General features: G+C 40.5%; 2 protein-coding genes across 2 annotated transcripts in view; one reads left to right on the top strand and one right to left on the bottom strand.

The window, feature by feature from the left end:
• The first annotated feature begins 47 nt into the window (after window positions 1-47).
• LOC110175287 (epithelial splicing regulatory protein 2-like) lies at window positions 48-8,296 on the top strand. Its single transcript, XM_055154975.1, has 12 exons — window positions 48-155; window positions 2,413-2,467; window positions 2,873-2,983; window positions 3,061-3,193; window positions 3,287-3,329; window positions 3,970-4,271; window positions 4,351-4,584; window positions 4,659-4,857; window positions 5,287-5,485; window positions 5,561-5,756; window positions 6,163-6,262; window positions 7,251-8,296. The coding sequence occupies exons 1-11, from the start codon at window positions 62-64 to the stop codon at window positions 6,247-6,249; spliced, it is 1,653 nt and encodes a 550-aa protein (XP_055010950.1). The 5' UTR covers window positions 48-61; the 3' UTR covers window positions 6,250-6,262; window positions 7,251-8,296.
• Window positions 8,297-8,404: 108 nt separating this feature from the next.
• Window positions 8,405-25,000, bottom strand: part of nfatc3a (nuclear factor of activated T cells 3a) — a 313,699-nt gene continuing 297,103 nt past the window's right edge. Inside the window, exons 2-8 of the mRNA XM_055155055.1 lie at window positions 24,638-24,839; window positions 24,162-24,334; window positions 23,572-23,712; window positions 22,054-22,109; window positions 21,849-21,975; window positions 19,216-20,250; window positions 8,405-10,547 (exon numbers count right to left, since the gene is read on the bottom strand). Coding sequence (XP_055011030.1) covers window positions 10,486-10,547; window positions 19,216-20,250; window positions 21,849-21,975; window positions 22,054-22,109; window positions 23,572-23,712; window positions 24,162-24,334; window positions 24,638-24,801 — 1,758 coding nt within the window. The 5' untranslated portion in view covers window positions 24,802-24,839 and the 3' untranslated portion in view covers window positions 8,405-10,485. The remainder of the gene's footprint in view (window positions 10,548-19,215; window positions 20,251-21,848; window positions 21,976-22,053; window positions 22,110-23,571; window positions 23,713-24,161; window positions 24,335-24,637; window positions 24,840-25,000) is intronic.

Raw genomic sequence — 25,000 nt, 5'->3', positions numbered from 1 at the left:
TTATCAGCTATATATTACTTAGGCTATGTTTCATATATTGTCTTTAACGCCGTGTGTAGATATGGGCCTTGCTGATGTATCAGAGCAGTCGATCGGGGTGAGAGAGGTTAGAAGTATGGTGCAGCTGCTTCTTCGCATCCTGGATGAGCCCTACAGTAAGTGGTCTTACAACATGGACAGAGCATTTAAATGTGTGTGCTATCTTCAGTCGTAATTATTAATAACAAGGCAGAACTGGCACCTTGCTTTAATATTGCAGTAGAATAGTATAGTAGAATTCAATACACTAGTTAAACATGCACTACGTAACTTTTCAGGTGGGCTTCTGGTACCTGCTTGTTTTGAGATTTTATTGCTTTTCCTGAAATGTTCCTCAGTATGGTTTTAAACATATCTACCCTACATTTCTTCAATTGCAGTGTCATTTTTGCTTTAAAATATCTTGTGGAAAGCATGCACTTTTGACAAGAGGAGGATTATCTCTCCACAGATCTGGGGCCTCATTTCTAAAAAACTGCGCAGGAGTTGTCATAAGTTAGTGCGTACGCCTAGTAGCTACGACAAGGCGTGCGCCACGCAAACTCCATATTTAGAAAACCCACCGCACGCACCAAACCACGCAATCTTTGCTTTATAAATCCCACCTGCAACTAAAATTTGCGCACGTAAACCTACGTCACGTCACGCCCTCTCCACACCTCCACCTCACCATAAAAGGAGCATGTAAAGTGACTCGTGAATGAGATTTCCCTAAACATGAGCCGATAATCAGTGGGTTTGACCGAGACACGCGGGACAGAGGGAGGGGGACGCTCCACGCAGCACCACGTGATCACATCAAAGATGTTATTAAAGACTTTATTAAACAAGGTTTAATAAATAAATATAAAACTAAAAGTAACAACGACTCATCTGTTCATTTAATCATATTTCATATTTAGGCAGCACATCTTTGCAGTAAAGCCCATGTGTTTTTTCGCTGTTTCAAGAGTTTTATCGCTATATTTTTAAGTCTGTCTATGATGTGTGTGTGGACTGGCCCTGTATATTTAATATATATATATATATATATATATATATATATATATATATATATATATATATATATATATATATATATATGCATATACACATAGATACGTGCACGCGCTGATCTGAATGGTCAAATTTTGAGCGCGTGCGAGAGATTCAGATGCCCTTCCCTGGAGAGGGAAAGGAACGAGGGAAGGACACGAGGATACGAGGACACAGATTTAGCATGGAACACATCAGATACAGATGCTATTCTGCCAATTAAAGTCCACACGAAACATCCAAACTGCTCACATGTGAGCGTGGGTCTGGGTCGGGACGGGCACGGGCATTATTCTGTTCTTCATATTGTCAGAGAGCAGCTCTCATGTGCAAGAGTTCCCCATTACAGAAAAATGTAGGGAAGATTTTGGTTCGGGTCAGGTTCGGGCAGTGGGCTTCGTGTTGTCCGCAGACTCAGGTCACTCTGGCGCTCGGTGCGTAAAGACTTGAGTAAAAGTGTTAAAGTTGCGTTCATTAAATCAAAGCCTGGCTCCGGCTGCATCCAAGGGAAGAGTTTTCTCTCAGGTCGGGTCATTATTTCGTCCTCTGTGTTGGTCACAGACTGTGTTTTGTAGAAGTTTATGGTCGCGGTGTGGACTGTGGGAGACTCTGCGCTACACCGGATCCGGGAACGTGGCCGCGCTCGTGCATGAGTTTCAAATGTATAATATTGTGGAGAATAATGAGAGGAATAAACAGCCCTTCTCCCTGTTTTGGCGAACCAAACACTTAAATTCACAAATCTGAAGGTAATTCTTCAATATACGTGGATTTTCTGATCAAACACGTCCTCAAACTCTGTTCATTTCTGCTCCTCTCCACGAGTGTCGCTTTTTCCCCGTGTCTCCAGACTTTGCGTAGAACTTCCAGGAGGTCCCGAGTTGGCGTAGAGTTAAGCAAAGCGCCACGCCTTAGTCGAGGTTCATAAATACCGCGGTTGGCATAGAGAGCGCGTACGCAAGGATTTTTGCGTAAGCAAGCTTTATAAATGAGGCTCCTGACTTGTAACTTTGCTTAGTTGCATCAGATGCTAAACTCTATGGATATATTTTAAATTTAATGCCATACTGTGGAATATTCCAGGTAAAGCAATAACATCTCCATGGAGACAAGCAGGTCTACCCAAAAATGTAATGTAATGTGATACAAATAATAAATCAAGCACGTGGTTGATATTCCTTTCCCCTCTGGCTTTGGCCCTCTTTGTCTTTGGGTGTAATAAGCAGAGGAATGCTCAACAAGTGTCGGCATGGCAGCAGATCTGCTCAGAGCATGTTTAACAGTTATCTTAGCACAACCAAATAAGTAGTAAAACATGTTTGTATCACTTTTTTTTAGATCACAAAATCTCTTGTGTTGAAATTGTGAACTACAAGTTTGATTCTGGCACATGGTGAGTAAAATAACAAAATGTATAATTGTTTACTAGATGAGCAATATTTACTATAATAACAAAGTTATGCCTGTCATTTTTTTTAAACTGGCTAATAATTCCACCACACAACCATTTCACTGTCTTCAGACATTGGCCCGATTACATCAGCTAGGTGTGTTATTAAAGTGGTTCAACTTTGCCATCAAGTGCTTAGCAGGATATCTTGTAGCCATGCACCAAATCCTGTCTCCCTGACCGCCCAAAACTACTCACCCTTACTATCCTATGTCATTTAATCTTGCTGCCTACTGTGTGAACTAAAGATTTGAGTGGTGTGTTGTTTATAAATACAAGTACAGAAATATTTTTGAAATTCATAAAAGTCTTATCTCACTGTTTCTACATTTTGTTTGCCCTTTTCAGCTGTAAGACGGAACCGGTGGATAGTGAGACAGTCATCAGAGCCAGGGGACTTCCCTGGCAATCATCAGATCAAGACATTGCCCGGTTCTTTAAAGGGCTCAACATTGCAAAGTATGTAGAGGCTCTGTTGCATGTTTTTGTACCATAATAAAACTGTAGTTTTTAAATGTCTTTTTTCTTTGTTTTAGGGGCGGTGTGGCTCTGTGTCTCAATAATCAGGGCCGGAGAAATGGAGAGGCTTTAGTTCGTTTCATCAATTCTGAACACAGGGACCTGGCGCTTGAACGGCACAAGCATCACATGGGCAGCCGCTATATTGAGGCAAGACTGCCTCATCATATCATTTACCAACTGGTTTTAAATGTGCTTAAGAGCTTAATAAAGAGATATTAAAAATATTTTACTTTTTTTTAGGTTTACAAAGCTACAGGAGAGGAATTTCTAAAGATTGCTGGAGGTATTCCTTCTTCATATTCATATTCGTATTCAAGAATACTGAGACAGGGATGACAACTTTCTTGTGTCAAAATCAGTACATATCTGTAAAAAAAAACTTTTTCGACCAAAGGAGTCTTTTGTTCAGTAGCTCTCCACTTTTCACTGTAAGTTTGCCTCATCCTAGTGAAGCTTAGCTGGCACTAATAAAAGAGGCTTTGTGAGAATCTCACAGCCCATTGCCCCCATCCTTCTCATTCTGAGCCCAACCCTCTGAGGTACACTCCAGAGAAATGCTCCTGTTGGCTAACGGCTGCTCACCTGGTCTCTGCGCTCCCCTGAGGCAGAGGAGCCTGCCACTGATCAAAACACAGTTAGTACAAAGAAAGTGTGTGGAGACAAAGCCAAGGCCCTGACCATTCAGCATCAAACAGCACGATACAATCTCTGTGGCTGCCACTGAACAGTGGACTTTGGACCAATGACTTGCTCTCACTTTAGATTGATAGTGCACTGGACTTTAAGCTAATGGTTAAGTATGAACAATGTAACAGCACTAGGGAAGCTAAAGTAAATATTAAGATGTTCATTTCCCTCTTGAACCAACCCATTTCAGAATGTAGTATAAGTGTCATTTGACTGATATAAATATGTTTATCTAGGTACATCCAATGAGGTGTCCCAGTTTTTGTCAAAGGAGAACCAGGTGATCATTCGAATGCGAGGGCTTCCTTTCACTGCTACACCACAGGAGGTGCTGTCCTTCCTGGGTTCTGAGAGCCCTGTCACAGATGGAGCCGAGGGTCTGCTCTTCGTAAAGTACCCTGACGGACGACCCACGGGTGACGCTTTTGTGTTGTTCTCATGTGAAGAGTATGCGCAGAATGCTCTGAAGAAGCACAAGCAGATTCTAGGAAAGCGATATATTGAGTTGTTCAGGAGTACTGCAGCTGAGGTTCAGCAGGTAAGGGCACATGGCACCTCTGGGTGGTTTTCATGTTAAAATGCATGAATTTTGAGTTTGAGTTGTGGTTTTGGGGCAGGTGCTGAATCGTTACTTGTCCACTCCTCTGATCTCCACATTGCCTCCTTCACCTGTAATGCCTCTCCCAATGCTGGCCACACAACCATTCCTCCCAGCCTCTAGTAGTGTCCGTGACTGTGTGCGCCTACGGGGGCTGCCCTACACTGCGGGCATTGAGGACATCCTGGAGTTTATGGGAGAGCACACTGTCGACATCAAACCTCATGGAGTCCACATGGTTCTCAACCAACAGGTCTGACCAGGCCTTTTCTTTTACGAGTATCACAAAGCTTTACAAACACTATAATACTGTCTCTTCCTGGGTAGGGCCGTCCCTCTGGCGATGCCTTTATTCAAATGAAGTCTGCAGACAAGGCATTTATGGTTTCACAGAAGTGCCATAAAAAGACTATGAAGGACAGATATGTGGAGGTGTTCCAGTGCTCCACAGAGGAGATGAGCATTGTCCTAATGGGGGGAACACTAAACCGCAGTGGGCTTTCTCCTCCACCATGCAAATTGCCTTGTAAGTTTACCAAGAAAGCTTCAGTATATTCCATAGATATGCTGCTGTTGCCCTGAGACTCTGTTTGGGTCTGTCCATACATATATTGTTGTGTGTCAACTCTGAGATGGACCCACTGTACCCAGTGTGCACTCTCCCCTATGTGGAACTAAGGTTATAAGGAGGCAGCCTGTTTGTGTGTACTGTTGCAGCATTTCTGACAAAGAAATTGTCTTGGGGTTGCAACACCACCATGACCACCATCCATATTTGTGTCATTAAAGGACACATTATATTTTCCTGTAAACAAGCAGTGACTCGTCTTTTGATTTCAGAAGCACACCCAACCACAGTATATTGATAATGGAGACTTGCACGAACTTAAATGGTTGATAATGGTACTTGCAATTTCTTGCACACCCTTGACACTATATTTTCTGTGCATTTCAGGTCTGTCTCCACCAACAGCCTATGCAGCCTTCCCCACACCCCCAGCTCTTCTGCCTGAAGCCCTGTACCAGCCCCCCCTGCTGGCGGCTCCTCGCACTCCCCACACTGCTGCTCACACTGCTGCGCACACACTGTACTACCCTCCTCAGCCTCACCTTTACATGAACATGAACATGAACTACACAGCTTACTACCCCAGGTTAGTCCCACAGCACTAGTTCATTCCCGATTGTCGAGTTTAGATTTTGAACTGAGTGGACTCTTGTTTCTGCAGTCCCCCAGTCTCTCCCTCAACAGTGGGCTACTTTGCAGCTCCTCCGGGGGCAGTGGCAGCAGCAGTGGCAGCTCAGTCCCACCCCGCGGCCGCTGCCTCCTCTGTGCTGCCCCAGCCTGGTGCTCTAGTACGGATGCAGGGCCTTCCCTACAATGCAGGGGTCAAAGACATTCTCAGCTTTTTTCAAGGATATCAGGTAAGTCAAGTACTAAAATGTTAGATCTGTACAATAGACACATAGTACTGGTCATTTAAGAGATATTTGTTGAGATTGTTGTTTTGTCAACAAACAACAATCTCAAGTAAGTAAAGTCCTTTGAAAGAAGCATGACAGTTGGGAGTCTTATGTGTGCATTGAGTATTCCTGGATTATGCCACAGAGGTTTGGCTCAGAATCTAAAATGTGTGTGCATTTGTGTGGCAGCGTGACTGTTGGCTGAACTGCAGAAACTCTTGAAACTATATCTGTTAAGTGTATTTGGCTGCTGCAGTGTGTTACTGGGTGAATTACTGTTTGATACTGAGCTGCTGATAGACCGTGTGTCTGTGTAACTGCCCCATGGAGGCCCATCCTGACTGCATTAATATGATGCTATGTGTAGTACGGCCCTGAAGACTACAGCGGTGTGGTTCAGATGAGTGAACAGGCCAGGAGTCTGATTCAGCCCAAAGAATGGCTCTGTCTGTAGGCACCAGCCAAAGGTAAGAAGAAGCTCAACCAGAGAACCATATGGACAGGGTGGGCATTTACTCTGCGACCAGCATCTGGGTGACACAAACAAAAATATGAAATACTTAAAATATATGATAATTGTTGTAGTTATATATTGTAATTAATTGTTAATGAATTATTCTTGCCATTACCAAATATAACTGCACACATAAAATCTCACATACTAGTCTGCAGAGGAATGTCAAGTCTTGCCATTGTGGTTGTGAGCTTCAGACACGGCATGTCATTGTGTATGCTCCCAATCAGATCTGCTTCATTACCTCTTTTGTCTTTAGTCAGAAGGGATCCTCAAAGATTTTTTCTAACTCTGTTTCTCCATACTTTCTCCACAACAAACATGACAGTTTCTGTCTGTATAGTAATGATGAATATAGCTCATCTGTATGACCAGGGATGGCACATATCACAATGTCCAATTGTCTTGTATAAAGACTACTATTTTTATGTCATTTTCACTTTTTTGAAACACAAATTAAATTGAAATCATTAGTTTTGCTATTCAATCTATCTTTTAAAATTTTTATATTTGTATTGTGACAGTACTGTGTACTGTATTGGCAGTACATACATGTTTCCTTAAGTTTGATTAAAATATATGCTTATGTATTTTATTTAGGTTGACATGCATGGTGCATTCTACTCCTCAATAAAATTATTAACTTACTTGTTTTGTATCTAAAATTTGATGCAATAGTTTGCATGCTAACTAACATTGTGTGTGATTTGTGTACATGGTGTCACAGCCTGCTGTGTGGGTTTGGAGTTCGTGGGAATGACATGTCCTCTACCATAATGCTTAAGGCTCTACTGACTAAACTTTCTCCTGTCTAACTGGATTGGTTTTCACTGCAGTTAATCTGATTCAGAATTGCTTTATTTATCCCCGATTGGAAAATCTTGGGCTCCCTCTGGTGTCGTATTTGAACAAATTAATTTCCCTTTCATTTTTCTCTACAGCTGCAACCAGATGGCGTTCTCATCTTGTACAACTTCAGTGGGCAGTGCAATGGAGAGGCCTTGATCACATTTCCAAGTGAAGAGGCCGCAAGACGGGCTGTAGCAGAGCGCTCCAACAATCTTCTCTATGGCCAGCAAATCCACCTAGCCCTGTGTAACTGACCCTCTCTGACCCCCTCTAAACAGCACTGTACCTGCCTCATGCTTCTGTGGCACTCCGGAAACTATTGCCATATCAGCTCCATGTCACCTCATGGACTCATCCCACCTAGACCAATGGACTTATTGAGTGCACCTACTATAACAGCAGCGTGTGGAGAAGAGATTGTCATCCATGGCCACTGCCAACTGCATGCTTATCTTTGTATTCGTATCCTTGACACTAGTGTATGGACTGCTGTCTCTGAAAGGCTTAAGGACACCTACACCATGAGCCATCATAAACAGAGTTTAGTGCCTGTTTTTCCATCTGTACTGAGCTTCTTTTGGATTTGAATGTACACAATGTTTGCCTTTTTGGACTTTTATGTGGATGCCAAGCTATTGTTAGACCTCTCATGGAATAGAGTAAGCTGTATGTGCTAAGTGTAATGCTGAGCTGCAGGGACCAAACTACAGGCATCACACTGCCAACTAATGTGCATGTCTTTTCTGTTTAAAGGCCTGCGTGTCTTGTTCGTTTCAGTAGCGCTTAAGTATTTTTTTTTCTACTAAGAGCATGATGAATTTATATTTTTATTCTATTTCCACAAAGGAAATGTCATTAAATAGGCCAACAAAAGCCACTTTACATTAGCTACTGTGTATATGATGTATTTATAAGACTGTGTGGCTCTACTCTGCTTTGGACAAAAACTCTGTAGAAACTTCCTCTGTTGACACACACCTGTTTCTTTACCCACATTACCCAGAGTGCAATACTGGGCCACTGAGGCCAACCTCTGGTGGATGTTATTCCTTTGCTGCAAGTTTGAGACTTGCATGGATTTGAACAATTTAAAGTATATGAAGATGTAAGAAAAAAATAAAGTTGTGTATAAAATGTCTTCCATCGTGCATACATTTGTATTTTGTGCATAGTTCCTACTTAAAGATGGGTATGGTAGATAAAGGTTGAGGCTGAAGCAGGAGATAAAAGAAACAGGGTGTCAGGGTTTTGTTTTTTATTGATGTACACTATTTAAAGCCTACAGTACAGTATAATGCAAAAAGCACTGCAGTCTTAAAAATTACAAAATTTCAACATACAAAATATACAAGAAATTACAATACACGGCCTGGTAAACGTAAGCTAAAACTGTATTTCCCTTACATTTTTTACAATACTAATATACAATATATAGGCATAGATGTATGCATTAAATTCTGCATATGAGTTGCACACAACACACTGATGTGTACCAAACATTCTAGGAATGACATCCATTTGAAAATATCAAATAGGTAGCATTGAACTACAGTTTCATGGGGACATTTTGTTTGATCTTTGGTTTTGACAGAGAGGACTGCATCCAGAGTTTGGGGTCATTGCTGGTTTTTGAAAATTGCCTATATTTATTTTAAAATCGTAAGAGTGTTCATACATGTCTTGTCAAAATGGTATATAAGGCATCATCTCAGTGATAAATACCACCACTAGAGATCACTAGTAAATTTGTCATAAAATGTAGTAAATCTGTTCTATGTCTTAATATGTAATGTTCCATTTACATTTTGCATAGACAGAATGCACATGTCCTCTGTTTTTATAACAGGACACATAAGAATATATCTGTTATGTTGCATTCAATACAAACTGCATCCATTTACACAGAAAATGCACACTGCACCGAATCTGTCTTTAAAAAGCCTGAGGGTCAAATCCAGGGAATCAACAAACACAATTAAACTAGCACAAACAATATGTTGAAAGTCTAATCTATAGGCATCAAGGTTTTTTTTTTTGTTTTTTTTTATATTATTAGTTTTATAATAAGGCATGAGGCATTGTTAAAATGCATAGCAAATTCACTTTCACCAGGAAACTAAGTAAACCCCTCCTGGACAACACTCCTTGTCTGCCAGTTGCAGGAGTGGCATTGTCAAAAGCCAATGAAAGTACACTAGACCAACACAGTATTGCTATATGACTGATCAGGTTGACCCTGATTGTTATTGCTGCCATAGAGGCACTACATACAGGAAAAGTCTTTTCAGACCTGAAATCTTCCTTGTTCTAACAAAGGGATTTTATGTATACTAGCATTATGTATAAACATATTTAATACAAAACATATGATTACTTCCCAATGCTGCCATGAAGTTAAAGTGTCTTGTAAGCAAACGGAAGGCACACAGAGGGTTCTGGGAAATGCAGTCATTATTGCTGGACAGTCAAAAGCACATTAAAGCCTCTCCAAGTCTGTTAAACACTTGTGGGTCATTTGAGCTTGCCTGGTAAATATACATTGTACCAGTGTATGCAGAGCAAATGGGCACCTCCATAGCTCCATGTCATTCCCATCTTTCATTCATGTGTTGCTATATCTATCTTAACATGCCAAAATACATCAAAACACTCTAGTAACATGACATGTAAGGGGTCACAGCCTATCCTAAATCATGCACACACTAAAATAGTCAGTTGTGCAAATCAACAAAAGCTTTCACTACCTTTCAAAGCTGCTAAAACATTATAAGGCATTTGTTCAACTTGGCGTAGAAGGGGCTGAGACAGACAGTCTACGGACGTCCCAGGAGATTAAAGATGTGGAATGTTGCAGACTGAAAATCCCAAGGTTTTCCATGGCCTTAAACCAAAATGCTACAATCAATAGTGCTGTGATTGCCGAGACGCCATACACATCTTTCCTGATTGGGATTTGTAGACAGCTTCTTTCAAATGTAGGGACAGCTTCATAGCAGTGTGGTTGTCTGTTGATTGTGCTACTGCAGATCTGGCTCAGTGGCTGCACGCTCCTGAGGTTTCTATGGAGCTCACAGAAGAGGTCATCGTTCATGGAAGTCAGTGCTGGTGAAATAGGGCTAACAACACGTAGCTGTAAATGTGGACTATATAAAAAGAGCTTTGTCTCAGCATGGCTCACATAGCAGGTGTCACAAAACAGTTGGTGAGGGGTACTGGGAACCTTCCTCTGGTCGTCATGGGGACTGTGTGGGTTCTTGTGGAGCTCTCTTTGGCCACAGTCATAGTTCCTCTGTGCTGTTGGAGTTGAGAGTGGAGGTGGATCTTTAGCTATGACTGGTTGTGTGCTGCAGCAGGGTGCTGGGACATATCCCTGCCGATGATCTCATTAACTGAAAAACAAATGAAAATAAAGTAAATTTTTCTTCTTGGTAAATAAATAGCTCTCTAAGAGGTCAAGTATATATATATGTATATACTGTAAATGTGCTATTGATGACTAAATCTACTTTAGTTCATTTAAAATATTTTTTTACAATCATTTGTAGAATATAACATGTTGTTTTTGGAATTGAAGGTGTAACAGTTATTTATTTATTTTTTTTAAGTGATTGTTTCCTTTTTAAAATTGAATAAATGCACATTTTTATTAGTCAATCTGTTACATAAGAAACAGTGAAGACCTTTAAGCTTATAGGTCTACACTGCCCTCTGCCAGCAGAGGGCAGTGTAGACCTATAAGCTCCGGAGCAACGTACCTAAACTTTGAGTCTAACTGGAAAATATTGCAGATGAAAAACCCAAATGAGTGACAATTACAAAGGTCACAATGTAGTGGCTGTGACATGGAACAAAGTCTTGACCAAACAAATGAGTGTGGCGCTTCCATTCACAGAGACTTTTGCCTTACACATAACTTTCCACACATGTGCTCCAAAGACTACGTGGGGATGTCCATTACTTCATTATATTTAGTAGCACAATGATACATTTCTCTGCGCTTTTTTTTTTTTTTTAATAAAGCTGTGAATGGAACAACCCACTGTTAAAGAGCGCTGCTGAGCACACAGAAGCAGTCAGCCACAGCAGGTTTAATTACTCAGTTAGAGCTGATTTGAAAATAAATAACAGATTAGTGCTGCTGTGTTTGTGTGTGTCTTGTACATCTGCTCCTGCTTGTATATGCACACAGGGACCACCAAAAACACAGCGGGTCATCCATAAAAACGCTTGAGCCGTGAAGAGAGAGAAAGACAGGCTCAGGACGGGGCATGACGGGGAAGACCTCCATTTGTTTGGAATTTATGGAAAATATGATGTGAGGTTTTTCCACAGGGGGGTGATACCCTCAGCTAACGGCTCCATCATATGTGGGCCGCATGTGCTTGTTAGACGCACAAAGTCCACAGCAATACCAAAAGTCAGGGCTAGGCCAACTGGTTTGGGAGTGTGCAGTATAGGCCTACTGAGACCTCTGGGCCAGTCTGACAGTGGGAGGGTCTACAGCTACAACCTGTCGCTACATGACAGATACAAGAACGCCACTTGTGCAACAATGCTGTAAAAAGTGAAGAATCCCCAGGCTAGGAACACATGTTTCCTATAACAAAGAAGGCAAAGGTGACTAAATCTGTGATGAATATAGCCAAAATCTCACAAAAGTTGTGGCTTGTTCCTAAAAGGATTTAACCCGGGAATGTACAAACTGAAATTTAGAGATTACTGACTCTTTTTACAAGGCTGTTAATTCTGAAATGCACTGTTTAGAGGAAGAATAACTTCGGCACTAAGTCAGATTAAAGATCAGGGCTGCAATATCAATTGTAATTTGAATGGGTATAATAAGAAAATTTCAAAGGCTACTGTAATTTAAGTGCAGTTAACTCTATAGTTAGAGTATAGACCTCTACAAAAATATTATGAAAAAATATATATGTAGAGATCAGACTATAACAAGTCATGTTCATGGTCCAAATGTGTTTAGAAAGGCCACTTACTTTTAAAACAAATCGCCAATCTAATGGCAATCACTTTACAACTTTTACGTTTATCCAAATCCATGAAATAAAAATGTAATAATAATGAGCACCCTCTGAGACAGCCTTTGCACCAAAAGCAGGACATGTGGGTGTACTACTGTTAAACCTGCATGGTACAACGCAACAAGAACTATTTTTTCCAACTTCCAAAAAGCCAAAATGAAACTAACTCAAGGTATTTACTGGCAGAAATCTCTCACAATATTGTCTTTGTTTTGTTCTTGTTGCTTTGTGTCTGGCCACCATCACTCACATCATCCTGTTAGCGTGGGAGGCTCTTCCTTTCCCATGTCAGCCATGTGCACACACACTGACACTCAACAAGCAGTGCACATCTCACACTTCACTCTATGTACTACATGCACAATATACTGCACTACATACACAGGATGACCAGGACCTTTCCACAAACAATTTGGTTGCATCTTTGTACATTACCACATTTGACTTGATTGGTTTGTCTATAAATCGTCACAAACATTATCAAATGCAGTCATTTGTGTTTTAAATGGGAGCTTTTTATGCAATTCCACCACACAATTATGAGCAACACAAAGCAACGGGCAGACAGAACAACATTAAGTGGGTGTTTGCAAAAAGGCATATCACTTTCCACTGTGCTGATTAGAATGATGCACAGGCAAATATTAAGGTCTAAATAACACATATGAATGACAGAATCATTTGGTGTGCTATATTTGCTTCTCTTTCCACAATATTAAAACATCTGTTCTAATTAAGTTCAATCTAGTTTTCTTCTTCTCAATTAGGACAAATTCCCCCTTGGTCTGACCGAAAGGACAAAAACACAAATGGGAGTGCTCTGATTTACATAAACGGTGATGATTTTTCTGGTTATCCATGAGTAAGCCGCGTTACTCAAATTCAGTTGCAACAGGTCGCATCAATACTGAGGAAGTGAAAGAGCCGTTCTGAGTGGCCTGGTGTACGGTAGGTTTCACATGCTGATAGTGTTTTCTGTGGAGGACACCGACTGGGATGACAAAGCAGCACAAAGTCAGTACTGTTGTATTAAGAACAGGGGAGATCCTCTGCAGATGACTGTGAGGGGGACTCCCTACACGCACTACTCAGAATATTCGAATTATTCAACTACAGGAGAGGGCTAAGGCTTTACCGCTTTAGTACATGAGCAATGGATGAATGCAGAGTAAATACAGCGTCTTATAATCCAAAATATAAAACATAAATCATGGTAGGGAGACCACTCTTTGGTTGTCCTTCAGAGGTATATAGACCCCTGTCCTCTGTCCCACTTATTTAAAGAATGCCACACTTTTTCATTGATGCATCATGTAAAATAATCAGAATCAGAAATAGTGACACTTCTGGGGTGTACTGGCATTCGCGGTTATAATATATTGGCACCCATTGCTATCCTCTCTTTAGAGATTGCATTGTGATGAATAAAAACTCATCATGTGGTGTTACTGCATCTGTGAGGTTAAATTTCCCTCTATGTCCCATCACATTCAGCAACTTGTCCTCCTTTTCCCACTTAATTCATGACCACTCAGTAACTGGTATTTCTTCTACTGCCTTTATATATCTTCTGTTGCCTTTATCTATTACCTTTTGTAAGTAAGTAAGTCTTTTTTTATATAGCGCTTTCACAGACATTTTCTGTCCCCAAAGACGCTTTACAGAGCATTATTCATTCAGCATTCATTCATACAGCATTATTCATTTGCTCTATACCCTGGTGATGGTAAGCTACTATTGTAGCCACAGCTGCCCTGGGGCACACTGACAGTGTCACAGCAGTAGCAGCAGCAGCAGCACTAATACTCTTACTAACCTGGGACATTTGCTTCTCAGAAAAATCCTTTTCCCTGTTTTGAATACAAAAAGCCCATGGTTCATTTTTCTACTCTTCAAATAATTAAAATAGAAGAAAGTAGCACTACACTATTTATTACAGATATTGATACTGCAATTTTGGTTAAAGCAATAATCAGTAATGCAAGAAAATAATATATATCACAACACAGAGAATGTCATCTGACAGATAGTGACTTTTTGAAGTCAGGTGTAAAAAAAACTAGACATTGTTTTTTTATGTTGACACAGTTGGATAAGTAAATAAATGCAAATTTAAGTTCAGTTCAAACCAAAATATACATGACTTGATGTATATTTTGGTTTGAATTTAACTGAACTTATTGCATCAAAACAATATTTTTAAATAATATTGATATTTCTATACAAACCCTAGTAAATTAATATAACAAAAAGTTCTTCTCTCTTTTTTTTCTTTTTTTATGGATGGGTTCTATACACAGAATACAGCCATTTTCAGTTCACCATAGTGTAGGCAGAATATTGGCTGATATCAGCACTTACATCACATTTAACTAACAGAAACAGCAAGCTAATTTGTTTATTTTTTTAATTTGAAACTTTCCTGTGCTCCTTAATACTGCGAGACTGAGTAATGTAAAACAGAAGACGAACGGGCAGATGGACAGTGACTATGATAAACATGTCTACTGTAGAAATGGAAAAAGGGTAATTATCATAACCCTGTGACACGCTCACCAAAGTTCCCTGAAGCGGGCACAAAAACATGACTTTGGCGCAGCGGCTTAAGCAAATAACCAGGAGATTGACTGATTCCTCAGCCCAGCAAATGAACACAACATGCCACAATGGAAAACATTTGTGTGGAGGGAACAGAGAGAGGCAAGACTGGGTTTGCCTGCAAAAAGGAATATCAAAGCTCACAGTTTCCACTCGCCGCACACGTCTAAAGACAAACTACTCGGCATGCTGGAAAGAGCTACAACTTATGTTCAAGACTGGGTAAAGAGGCAAAGAAAGACAAGTAAGCTTGTCTCCAGTGAATGAGTGTTGAACTTGAACTTCCCATCTGATCTGGTGATAGAGTGATATGTTGTTGGCCGATAGAGCCGCTTTAGTTAGTCCACTCAGCAGGAGCAGAGCACAGAAGCACAATAAGAGCTTTAGGATTAAAACCATTGGGGTCTGAACAACAGAGCTACCTGGGGGTATATTATAAGGTTCTTATAATGACAGCCATAAGGTTAGAGAGAATGTATTACTCTGTTCAATATTTGTTTGGACAGATTCAAAATATAGTTTGTAAAGTTTAAGTTTTCACTACTCCTCATACACTGTATCTACATCATTATTAGTAAATATATAACATTTAATGACATGTAATAATACTTTAGTTGTAATATTTATGTAAGATCGGGATTAGGTTTAAAGGATAGGGTAACAAGTTCTGACAATGTGTTGCACTGTACTTATGTAGATCTATCAAGTGTAGTATACAAATAGTGTTACCTTGTTTTTTTTTATATATATATATATATATATATATATATAATTAGAGATGGATTAGAGACAAAAATATTAAGTATCATGTATTTTTAACAAATCGAGGATTTACATCTATAAAAATATATAGTTAAAATATATATATATAACTATATTTGTAACTATAAATATATTCATCAAAACTCAGGACTCAAACAGATCAGACCTTGTAACCAAATACCGCAGTGATGTGTGATTTACAGTTTTTCTATGACACTTGGAGAGATAGGAGCGTTTGACTGACATTTACAGGGAGCAGAGGCCCTGAGGATACTGTTGCCACTCATCAGATTATACTTTCCAATCAGAATCAAGCCACTAGCAAAAATCAACACGCACTGACAGAGTCAAGCAAAGTATGAGCACAAGCCAATCTCCCTTTTATTCAACAACCTTCATCCATGAATGTAAAACTGGGCTCCCTTTGTGTTTCAGCACTTGTTGTTCTTTCTGGAGGAAAAGATGGCCCTGGTACATCTTTCCTATTGGGCTTGAGCTGAGACCAAGACCTCTGAGGCTGTAATTGTGTGGAAAGATGACACAAGTCCCTTTTCCATTTCACAGACAGAAGCTGCAGAGTCCTGTGGAAACACTTACAATCCACTCGCTGTTTTTCATGCTACCAGTCAGGAGTGTGTAATTTGGAATTTCATTTTTTTTTTCAAAATATCCCTTATTATATATTAGTACAAATTAGATGTCTCATGTTTAATATTGAACATTGTATAAGTTTTTCTAAATCTAAATAAAAAATATGATTTCAATCAATCACTTCACTAAAAAATGAATGTACTCAGAACTGAAGAACTGAAAGGCAGTCTGAATTCTTGTACTGTATACTATATTTTATGAACTGCAATAAAAACACACAAAAAAAAACATACATTTGTGCAAAATAAAAAATAAAAAAATAAAACTAAAACCAACCTGCTAGTGTTCAATAACAATGTTATTTTTTCCAAGCCTAAAAGGAAACCTTTACCATCAACTTAAAGCAATACACAAAAAACATTTGTACATTTCATCTCACACCGCTGTGTTCAAATGGATCCTCTTTGCATTTATTATTATTATCACCAACATTCATTCATTATCTTGTCAGTTTTCATTTATAAAATGCATTTGCTCTTCGTGTTGTATAGCCCCAGGCTGCATTGTCAGATGCAAGCTACATTTCAGATTTTGTCTTGGCACTGAGTGGCCCTGCAGTGGGACTGAGGCAGAAGTAGTCTGTCCATCTGTCTGTCAGTCTGTCCGCTCACCTCCTGTGTCTTCTGCTTTGTACACACACACGCTCTCACCTCCAACAACCCAAACACACACACACAAATACACAAGCCCGCACACATCTGAGGCATGCACACGTGTGCGTCACAAGGCCCATCTGCTGCTAACTAGAGCCGCCTCTACACCACCCTTCCCAGCGCGGGACACTCAGATCACTTCAAATGATTGGTTTATCTCAGACCCTTCATCTAGAATCAAATTAGATTAAACCATACAGCTAGGATTAATACTGTGTACTTGTTGTATAGCATAAGGTACAACCAAAAAAAAGTAATAAAAAGGAAAATAAAGTCATTGCTAGATATTATATAGATAAGCCATTTTTTATTGTATTTATTTAATTTTATTTTTGCTTCTAATAATGAACATAATACATATTTTGTGAAGCTCACAATTCATATGCTAAGTTTAGTTTCACACTTGTGATTAATCAAAAGATTTTTTTTCAAAAGTTTTTTTCACTGACTGCTGCAAAGCTAATTGACAGTGACATAGTGTTGTTATACAACTTGATGCTGGTTTGGGTGTAGAACAATTTAAACTGAGCTAACAGTGATTTCTTTGAGTGTGTAATAACCCCTGAAAGTTATTGCCGGGTAAATCTCCCTGTGGCTAGTAGTTCAAAACAGAGCCTACAGATCAGACATGGCATAGAACAGCTATTTTTAGACACTGGCTCCAAACGACAGCTTACATTCCCAGTCAAACTGTGTCACACAAACTTTTTTCACAGTTTCTGGGTAGGACTAGTGCAGCTGATAACACGTGACAAAACCAATGAGCAAAGCACTGAGCAACATGTCAAAACAAATAACTGAAAACACAGAGTGACATAAATACTATGTTCAAATATGTTAATAATGCCTGTGTGTAGTCAACATAGTCAACATTGCAACCAATGTGCTCCCACCAGATCGCTGCATCCATTTAATTAAGCTCTTATAAGAATAATGTCACTTGCCTGGCCAGCCAAGACTACACCTACCTGTACAAAGAAAATAAAGGAAAAAACAATAACAGAGGACTTCATCTCTGTAAAATCTCTCAAACCACTAAAAGCACATCTGCAAGAGAAGTTTGATTTTGTCTTAAATGACACACAACCAATGAGCTCCTCTGTTTCTCATGCATCACTGAAATAAACAAACCTGCTCACACATCTCAGTTTGGAAAAAAATGTCTCTGTTTGACTTAGGCCTGAGTCGCAAAAGTGGTGATGACCAGACTGCGAAAACCTTTATATTAGAAAATATAGAGAGAACTAGTCTGGATCCCAGGCTACAGTATCACACCTCTGTGAGCTCAGGTAATGATTAACTCTAAAGGCTTTGCTCTCCCATTTGCAGCAGACCAGCCTCTGTAACTGCACATAGGCTAAGTACACGTAGATGCTGAGGACATCACGGGGCAGGGTTCATTCAGAGGAAAAAACCCTACATGTCCTGACTTCACAGTCAATTGTTAAGTCAACAAGTTCTCCTGAGCATCCTAATTAGAGTTGTTAACGCACACTCCAACACACACAGGATGTAATTACTGCACCACACAAACGCTGCCTCTGCCTTAGCGCTAGTCCAGAGCTCTGCTGGCAAAGCAAAGCACCAGCTCAGGCTACTCTGTCCTTTTCAGCAGCACAGAGAAGCTAAAGACACAAGATGAACAAGAAGTGTTTCAAGTAAAAAAAATAACATTTTAGTTCTCTAAATTTTATGTAAAATATATGTTTAACTGTGACCAAAATGTGCCTCTTAACTGTGACCACCCAATTCAGGGTTAGTTGTTCAAAAATAAATCTGTGGTCAAGAGATGAAACGCTCTCAGTGCACTGAGCCCAGAGGTATCAGTACAAACTACTGCTGTCCTGTATAAAGTCAGTGAATACATAATCTTGTGCACATGTTACTGGAGAATACAATCCCCCCAAGACCCCGGACATTTTCAGACTGAAAATGAGATTAATCACAGATGGGTGTTCAACATATTTGGTGTAAAAAGAAAATGTGATAATGAGACGAGAAAGACAAACACACAGAAGCCTACAACAGAAACTCTAAATAAGTTTCTATTTTGAGCAGACACGGACTGTATATACACCCAGAGGTCTTTATTTATGACCATTTCACTGAGGTGACTTGCCTCAAGTGAAAATTACATTTGGAGCTGCAAGCACTTCAAGCAGAAAAGGACTGAAGTAAGTTGTATATGTATTGCATGTATGTGTGTGTGTTTGTGTGGGTGTGTTGCATATGTATGCTGTATTTATATGTGTGTTTTTCATATGTATGTGTATCCTGTATGTATGTGTGTGTATTTTATATGTGTGTGCAGTATATGTGTGCATGTTCTCCACAAAGATAAAGAAACACATTACCATCATCCAGCGTGATATCCTGCAGGCCGATGGAGCGGAAGGCAGGCTCCCTATCCTCTGGCTCCTGTTTAATGTTGAGTCTGTCTGCGTCTGAGGGGTACTGCCCCAATGGCCCCGCTGGAGGGGACAGGGTGGCCATGACAGGGCTGGTGGTCTGAGGAGAGAGCTGTCCTGAATGCTGCTGCAGAGGTCCCAGAGGACTGCCCCCAGAGGTGGGGGAGGATGAGGAGGGGGACTGGTACGACACAGAGTGCAGCTGGGGCGATGATGGCCCTGAGTGTGGAGAGGGGACCATCCTGGGAGGGGGGGCACTAGAGGGTGTGGGACAAGACGCTGACCTTTGACCTACAGGGTGGTACGCCATGGTCCGCTGCAGCGGGGTTGAGTGTTGCCCTAGGAGTGGGTGAGCCGTGGGAGAGGGCGCCTGTGTGGAGTTTGGCCCACAGTGATAGCTGCCTAGGCCATGAAGGCCCAGAAGAGGCTGACTCTGAGGGGAGCCTGGGAGGGGTGCTGAGGAGGGCAGAGCAGAGGGCGAGGGGCAGGAGGATGATGAGTAGCCCAATCCAAGACCTACCGAGTGGGGTCCTGTAGTAGCATTCTGATGAAAGGGGAGTCTCTCATAGCCCTGTGCGGTCAGACTGGACTGGCCGTTGAAAGCCAGACTAGGGGCGTGACTGTGCATGGGGCCATAGGACGGGCGTGGAGAGGCAGGAAGAGGACTGGGACCAGGACCGGACTGGAACGACATGTGGCAGTCTGTGGGCGGCTGCTGCAAACTGTGTCCCTGAAGGTGAGGCAGGTGTTGGAATGAGGGGGAGCTGAGCGGGGGGCAGGGGGGGTGTGGGACCAGCAGGCCCGGGCCAGAGCTTGCAGCCAGACCATGAGGCGAGCTGGACAGAAGGCCGTCCGGTGGGGGCCCGTGCTCAGGAGAAGGCAGCTGGGTGCGCACCAGAGCGGCACTGTGTGCCAGGGGCATGGTCAGAGGGGCCGCAGCAGGATGCTCCAAGTCCTCTCGCTGTTCCTGTTTGACCAACACTGCAGGCAGAACACAACCACAATCAATATGAGAGACGTTTCACAAAACAGTACAAAGGTCATATCTAATGCCTGAAGGTAAAGCCCTAAACCAGTAAATGTTTCTTTAACATACCCAAAATATTATCTATGTCAAAATATTTACTGAAATGTAAAACTTTTAAATCTACAAGTTACAAAACCTTCACAGCAATTGGGGTCATTAACTCGATAGTGATGGTGCTGCTGTTCCACTCAGTAACCTATTTCTCAATCTGCTGCTAAGTTTTATTTTTATCCAACTCTGAATCAGAGGGAGAGCATATGTTGTCAGTCTGGGTGCTATCACGTGAAACGCTGTGTGTGAAGAGTATGTGAATGTCCCAAATCCAATATTCAGGCCAAAAGTACAAGCTCAATTATCGATAATGATCCACTCAAAGTAACACATTTTGACAGGAGGTGTATTATTATTATCATTACCTCCGCCAAGGAGGTTATGTTTTTGCCGGCGTTTGTCTGTTTGTTTGTTTGTTTGTTTGTTTGTTTGTCTTTTAGCAACATAACTCAAAAAGTTATGGACCGATTTTGATGAAATTTTCAGGATTTGTTGGAAATCTGAAAAGGAAGAACTGATTTCATTTTGGGGGTGATCCGGAAGAAATCCTGGATTCTGGATCACTTTGAAATTTTAGTTAACATTGTGGTAAATGGGGCCAAAAATTTTGTTTCTCAATATCTCGGTTAATTATTGACCAAACCCCATGAAATTTGTCTCAGGGATGGACAATGGGATCCTCTTTCATATTCCAAAGGCTGATCCGGATCTGATCCAGAAGACTGATTTTATTGCAATTTATATAAAAAATGGGGGTAGTCCTTGGCGGAGGTCTGCACTCTCTGACTGCTTTTCTAGTTATTATTATTATTATTAGTAGTAGTAGTAGTAGTAGTAGTAGTAATATTATTCATAATAATAATAATGTTGCTTAATGGTGATTATTGATAACTGAAGTGTTTGATCACAAATAGCAGGAGGTATTGGTTACTGCATTAGTATCAGCATCCAGCTTGAGTGACAGAGGAGGGTTGTTGCAGTCGTCTCAGATTGGTTGGCCTAATCTGTCAGCAGGGAAAACAGGAACTGCTTGTGCCGAGTGGGCGTGCTTGCAAACAGAGCGGTGTGGCGGAGGAGGCAGACCTGCACACACTCGCTACTGTGGTAAGACTCTGGTATTGGATGTGCTGCACAAATGTAAATATTCACCCGCAATTTCTTTTTCACTTTGACTCATTTATTTAAGAAAAGCAACAAATCAATGTTTACACTTTGTAATGCAAAGTGAATACTACTAATTTATGTAATTTTGCAATACAAAACTCATGCAAGTACACTAACATAGCATGAAATTTGGCAGGTGTTCATGTTTTTGGCACATAAGATCCTCTGTAGACCACAGTGAAACTTTATTTGCATAAGGACAGAAATGGGGTCATTTAAATCTCCTAGGAGTGTGTGAATTACATCTGTTTCTTCTGTCAGTCACATGCCTTTAAACTAAAACACTGAATACAGTCTAGACCAGAGGCTCATGGGTTAGTGGTATAGCTCCTTATACCTGGCAAGTATGTGAAACGCTGAGATTGGCTTCTTTTCCTTTTGCCATTGCAGACGTAGAACTGCACCTGCACAGCTGAGCTCACAGTCTTACTGTGATACGGAGGCACCTCCACTAGAATGCACGACTGGAGCACAGAGATATTCTATTAATGCTGAGTTTATTACTGACAAGGAATTAGCAGCAAAAAGAAATAAGTACTCACCCCTTGAGATTTTTCACATATAATTTTTGCTTCTAACTCCCATTGTGGTCGTCCATCTGCAAAAAATAAAAGAAATTGATCCCATAACTGTTAGGTACTCAGATCCCCCCCCCCCCCCCCCCCGTCCGCCATACAGAGGCTTTATGACTATACACCCAGTGTACTAGGTGTAGAGCCACACAAAAAGTCAAAAGTCTTCTTGTCCTTTCTTGGTAACTCAGGTCAACTACACAGCAATCCATGTTCAAATAATGCCATGCCATTATAGAAATGATTCCCTTTAGTGAAGGAAGATCTTAACTCTTAGCTGACAAGGAGTATTTATTCCAATGAGCAAATGACCTTGACTGTCTTTGCAGCTGACAGCGCCACATTATTACAGTACAGCTTGTTGACATTCAACAGGCAAGAGCAAGGGCCCCACATGCTCTTTCAGACAACAAGCAGCAACAGGAACCTCATTCCATAGGAAGACAATGACTGGGATAAGCCAGACACCTAGTGCACAGCAGCGAGTGCAGAAAGCACTTTCTTTAAACCAACCTGTGTGCTCAAGCCAGTATAAAATATATCTCCTCAAACTCTATAGACAAGCAGAAAATCCAACAGTAGAATGTCTCATACACACAGTACCTCTAGATTATTCTAGTGTAGGTCCAGGAAATACTTTATAATACTAAACAACTCAAATAAGAATTGATTCATTCCAATTATATTATTTATATATTTAGTCAGTGAAAGGTAATATAGCATGCATGCATGAAAAGCGCCAAATGACACAGAAAGACCCAACTGTATACATTACTGGTCTTCATGATCATTTAGACAACAATTAGCAGATTTTTCTGCTGTGAGAGAGACACTAGCTTCTGAATAGACTTTGCTTTACAATGACGATGAGTCAAAAAATTTAAGACTCAGACAACATAATTATTAACTTTCCTTCACTGTGTTCATGCAGTCAGGGCCCCAGCTTCTGCATATCCATAGTGCACCTCAATGTCTCCTCTACTTGAACATCAGGGAGTGTTTTCAGCTGTGCTGCTTTTGTATGCCACGCTTCACCTGGTACCCCTTAAAACACTAAAGACATTCCTTCATGGAGCTTTTGCTCTAGAAAATCTTAAGAACATGCCCTCACCCCCACCTCTCACAAAAACGCCACCGAACTTGTTGCCATGTGTGAACTGAACTTTGTTGATCTACATAGCCTTGAGCAGGCATCAACTGGCTTAACAAATGTTAGTCATTTAAGTTTTCTTCGATAGGAACAGTCATTACATGTGTTTAATAAAACACGGTAAAAAACGGTAAGATTAAAAGAAGCAGAGAGACAGTGTTAAACTATTAGGATCATACATCAAATCTAAATAATTTCTGAAATCAAATAAACCAAAAATATATTCAATATTCAAGGTATGTGACAAATAAGTATGAAGTTCCACAACTGTCCCAGTCCTTAAGGCACACAGGAATGCCACTAGAATTTTGCAGCTGCTGTATGCACACTGCTCTTACCAGGGCCCTTCTCCAGGAAGATGACCTTGGACTCTGGAAAGAAGTTGGAGCCACTGATGAGCATCTCCTCTCCCCCGCTGACCAGACAGCTGGTCAGGCTGGACTTCTCCACCTGGGGTAACTCTTGAGCTGAGCGTTGAGCTAGAAACATCACAGGGGAATAAAAAATAAATAATATATAAATATATATATATATATATATATATATATATTATATATATATATATATATATATATATATATATATATATATATATATATATATATATATATATATATGCTGTCATATTTTCTAAAGCACCTAATGATGCACAACTTATAATGCAAAATCAACTTTGTAGAGATTTAACCATAATGGTTTCCCCTTCTCATTTACCCACTCAAATTTGTATTTAAAGTGATTCATGCATGCCTGAGTAATCTTTATTCTATTGAATATATTAAATTTTTTATATCTTTTTTATATTAAAGATGCCATTGTTCGTTCCAACCCCATTTTCATAGCCACTGGTCACTGTGTGATTAGTAAGTGTAAATAATTCTTTTTTTTTTTGTGGGCTCTCATGACCTCACAGCTGGTAGACACTCACAGCATTCTACAGGAATGGAGGCCGCCTGAAGTGACAGCACCTTCCCGTTGGCCTGAGGGATGTGCACCCTGAACACCACGCGCACCCGGGTGTTCTTTCGTCCGATGTCCGTCTCTCCTTTACGCAGTTCTATGTCAGAGTTACGCAGCTTCAAGATGCCAGCACAGTCAATACTGGAGGGAAAGGAAACGAGTTGTGTCTATCATTTAATGGTTGCATTTCAAATATTATGTAACTTTTCTAGTGAATGGTCCATCACCAGCTTGTCTCCATGGAGATGTTACTGTTTTGCTTCAAATGTTCCACAGTATGTCATGCAACTTATCTCTCTAAACAGAGAGAAGGAATTTTGTGCAAAAAAAATTAAATAAATAAATGAAAGATAAGTAAGTTTCATGCTATACTCTGGAACATTCTAGGCAAAGCAACCTGGACTTGACTTTACATCAAAAAAGTGACAGAGGGCACCTACGTACCTGGCTGACATGTTGTTTTCAGGCAAAAGAGGAATTTCTAGAACTTTGGTGCTGGACACTATGATTTCTTGGCTAGCCGTGGCCACAGTTTTCCCTGTTATCCGATGGACCTGGTAGAAGGCATGGGGTCTCAAGTAGCGATCATCTGCTGTACCAATGAACATTTGCAGGTTGATAGGCTTCTCACTGTATCCTATGAGCTGCAAAGACAGAAGCATGGTATGATATGAAACATTTAATGAAATGTTTGTTTCATGATTTCCTTTTGGTTGATGGAAGGTACAAGCCAATATATGTGTTGCTAATGTATTCAAAAACAATAATTTGAACACTGACAGCTGTGGAATAGAGCAGCATTTGGAT

Source organism: Boleophthalmus pectinirostris, unplaced genomic scaffold (assembly GCF_026225935.1).
Source record: "Boleophthalmus pectinirostris isolate CB_2022bp ecotype Guang Dong unplaced genomic scaffold, ASM2622593v1 HiC_scaffold_19, whole genome shotgun sequence".
In the NCBI taxonomy this organism is placed as follows: Eukaryota; Metazoa; Chordata; class Actinopteri; order Gobiiformes; family Gobiidae; genus Boleophthalmus; species Boleophthalmus pectinirostris.
Note: the sequence above shows the minus strand (reverse complement) of the source record. Positions and strands in the feature narration are given on the sequence as shown.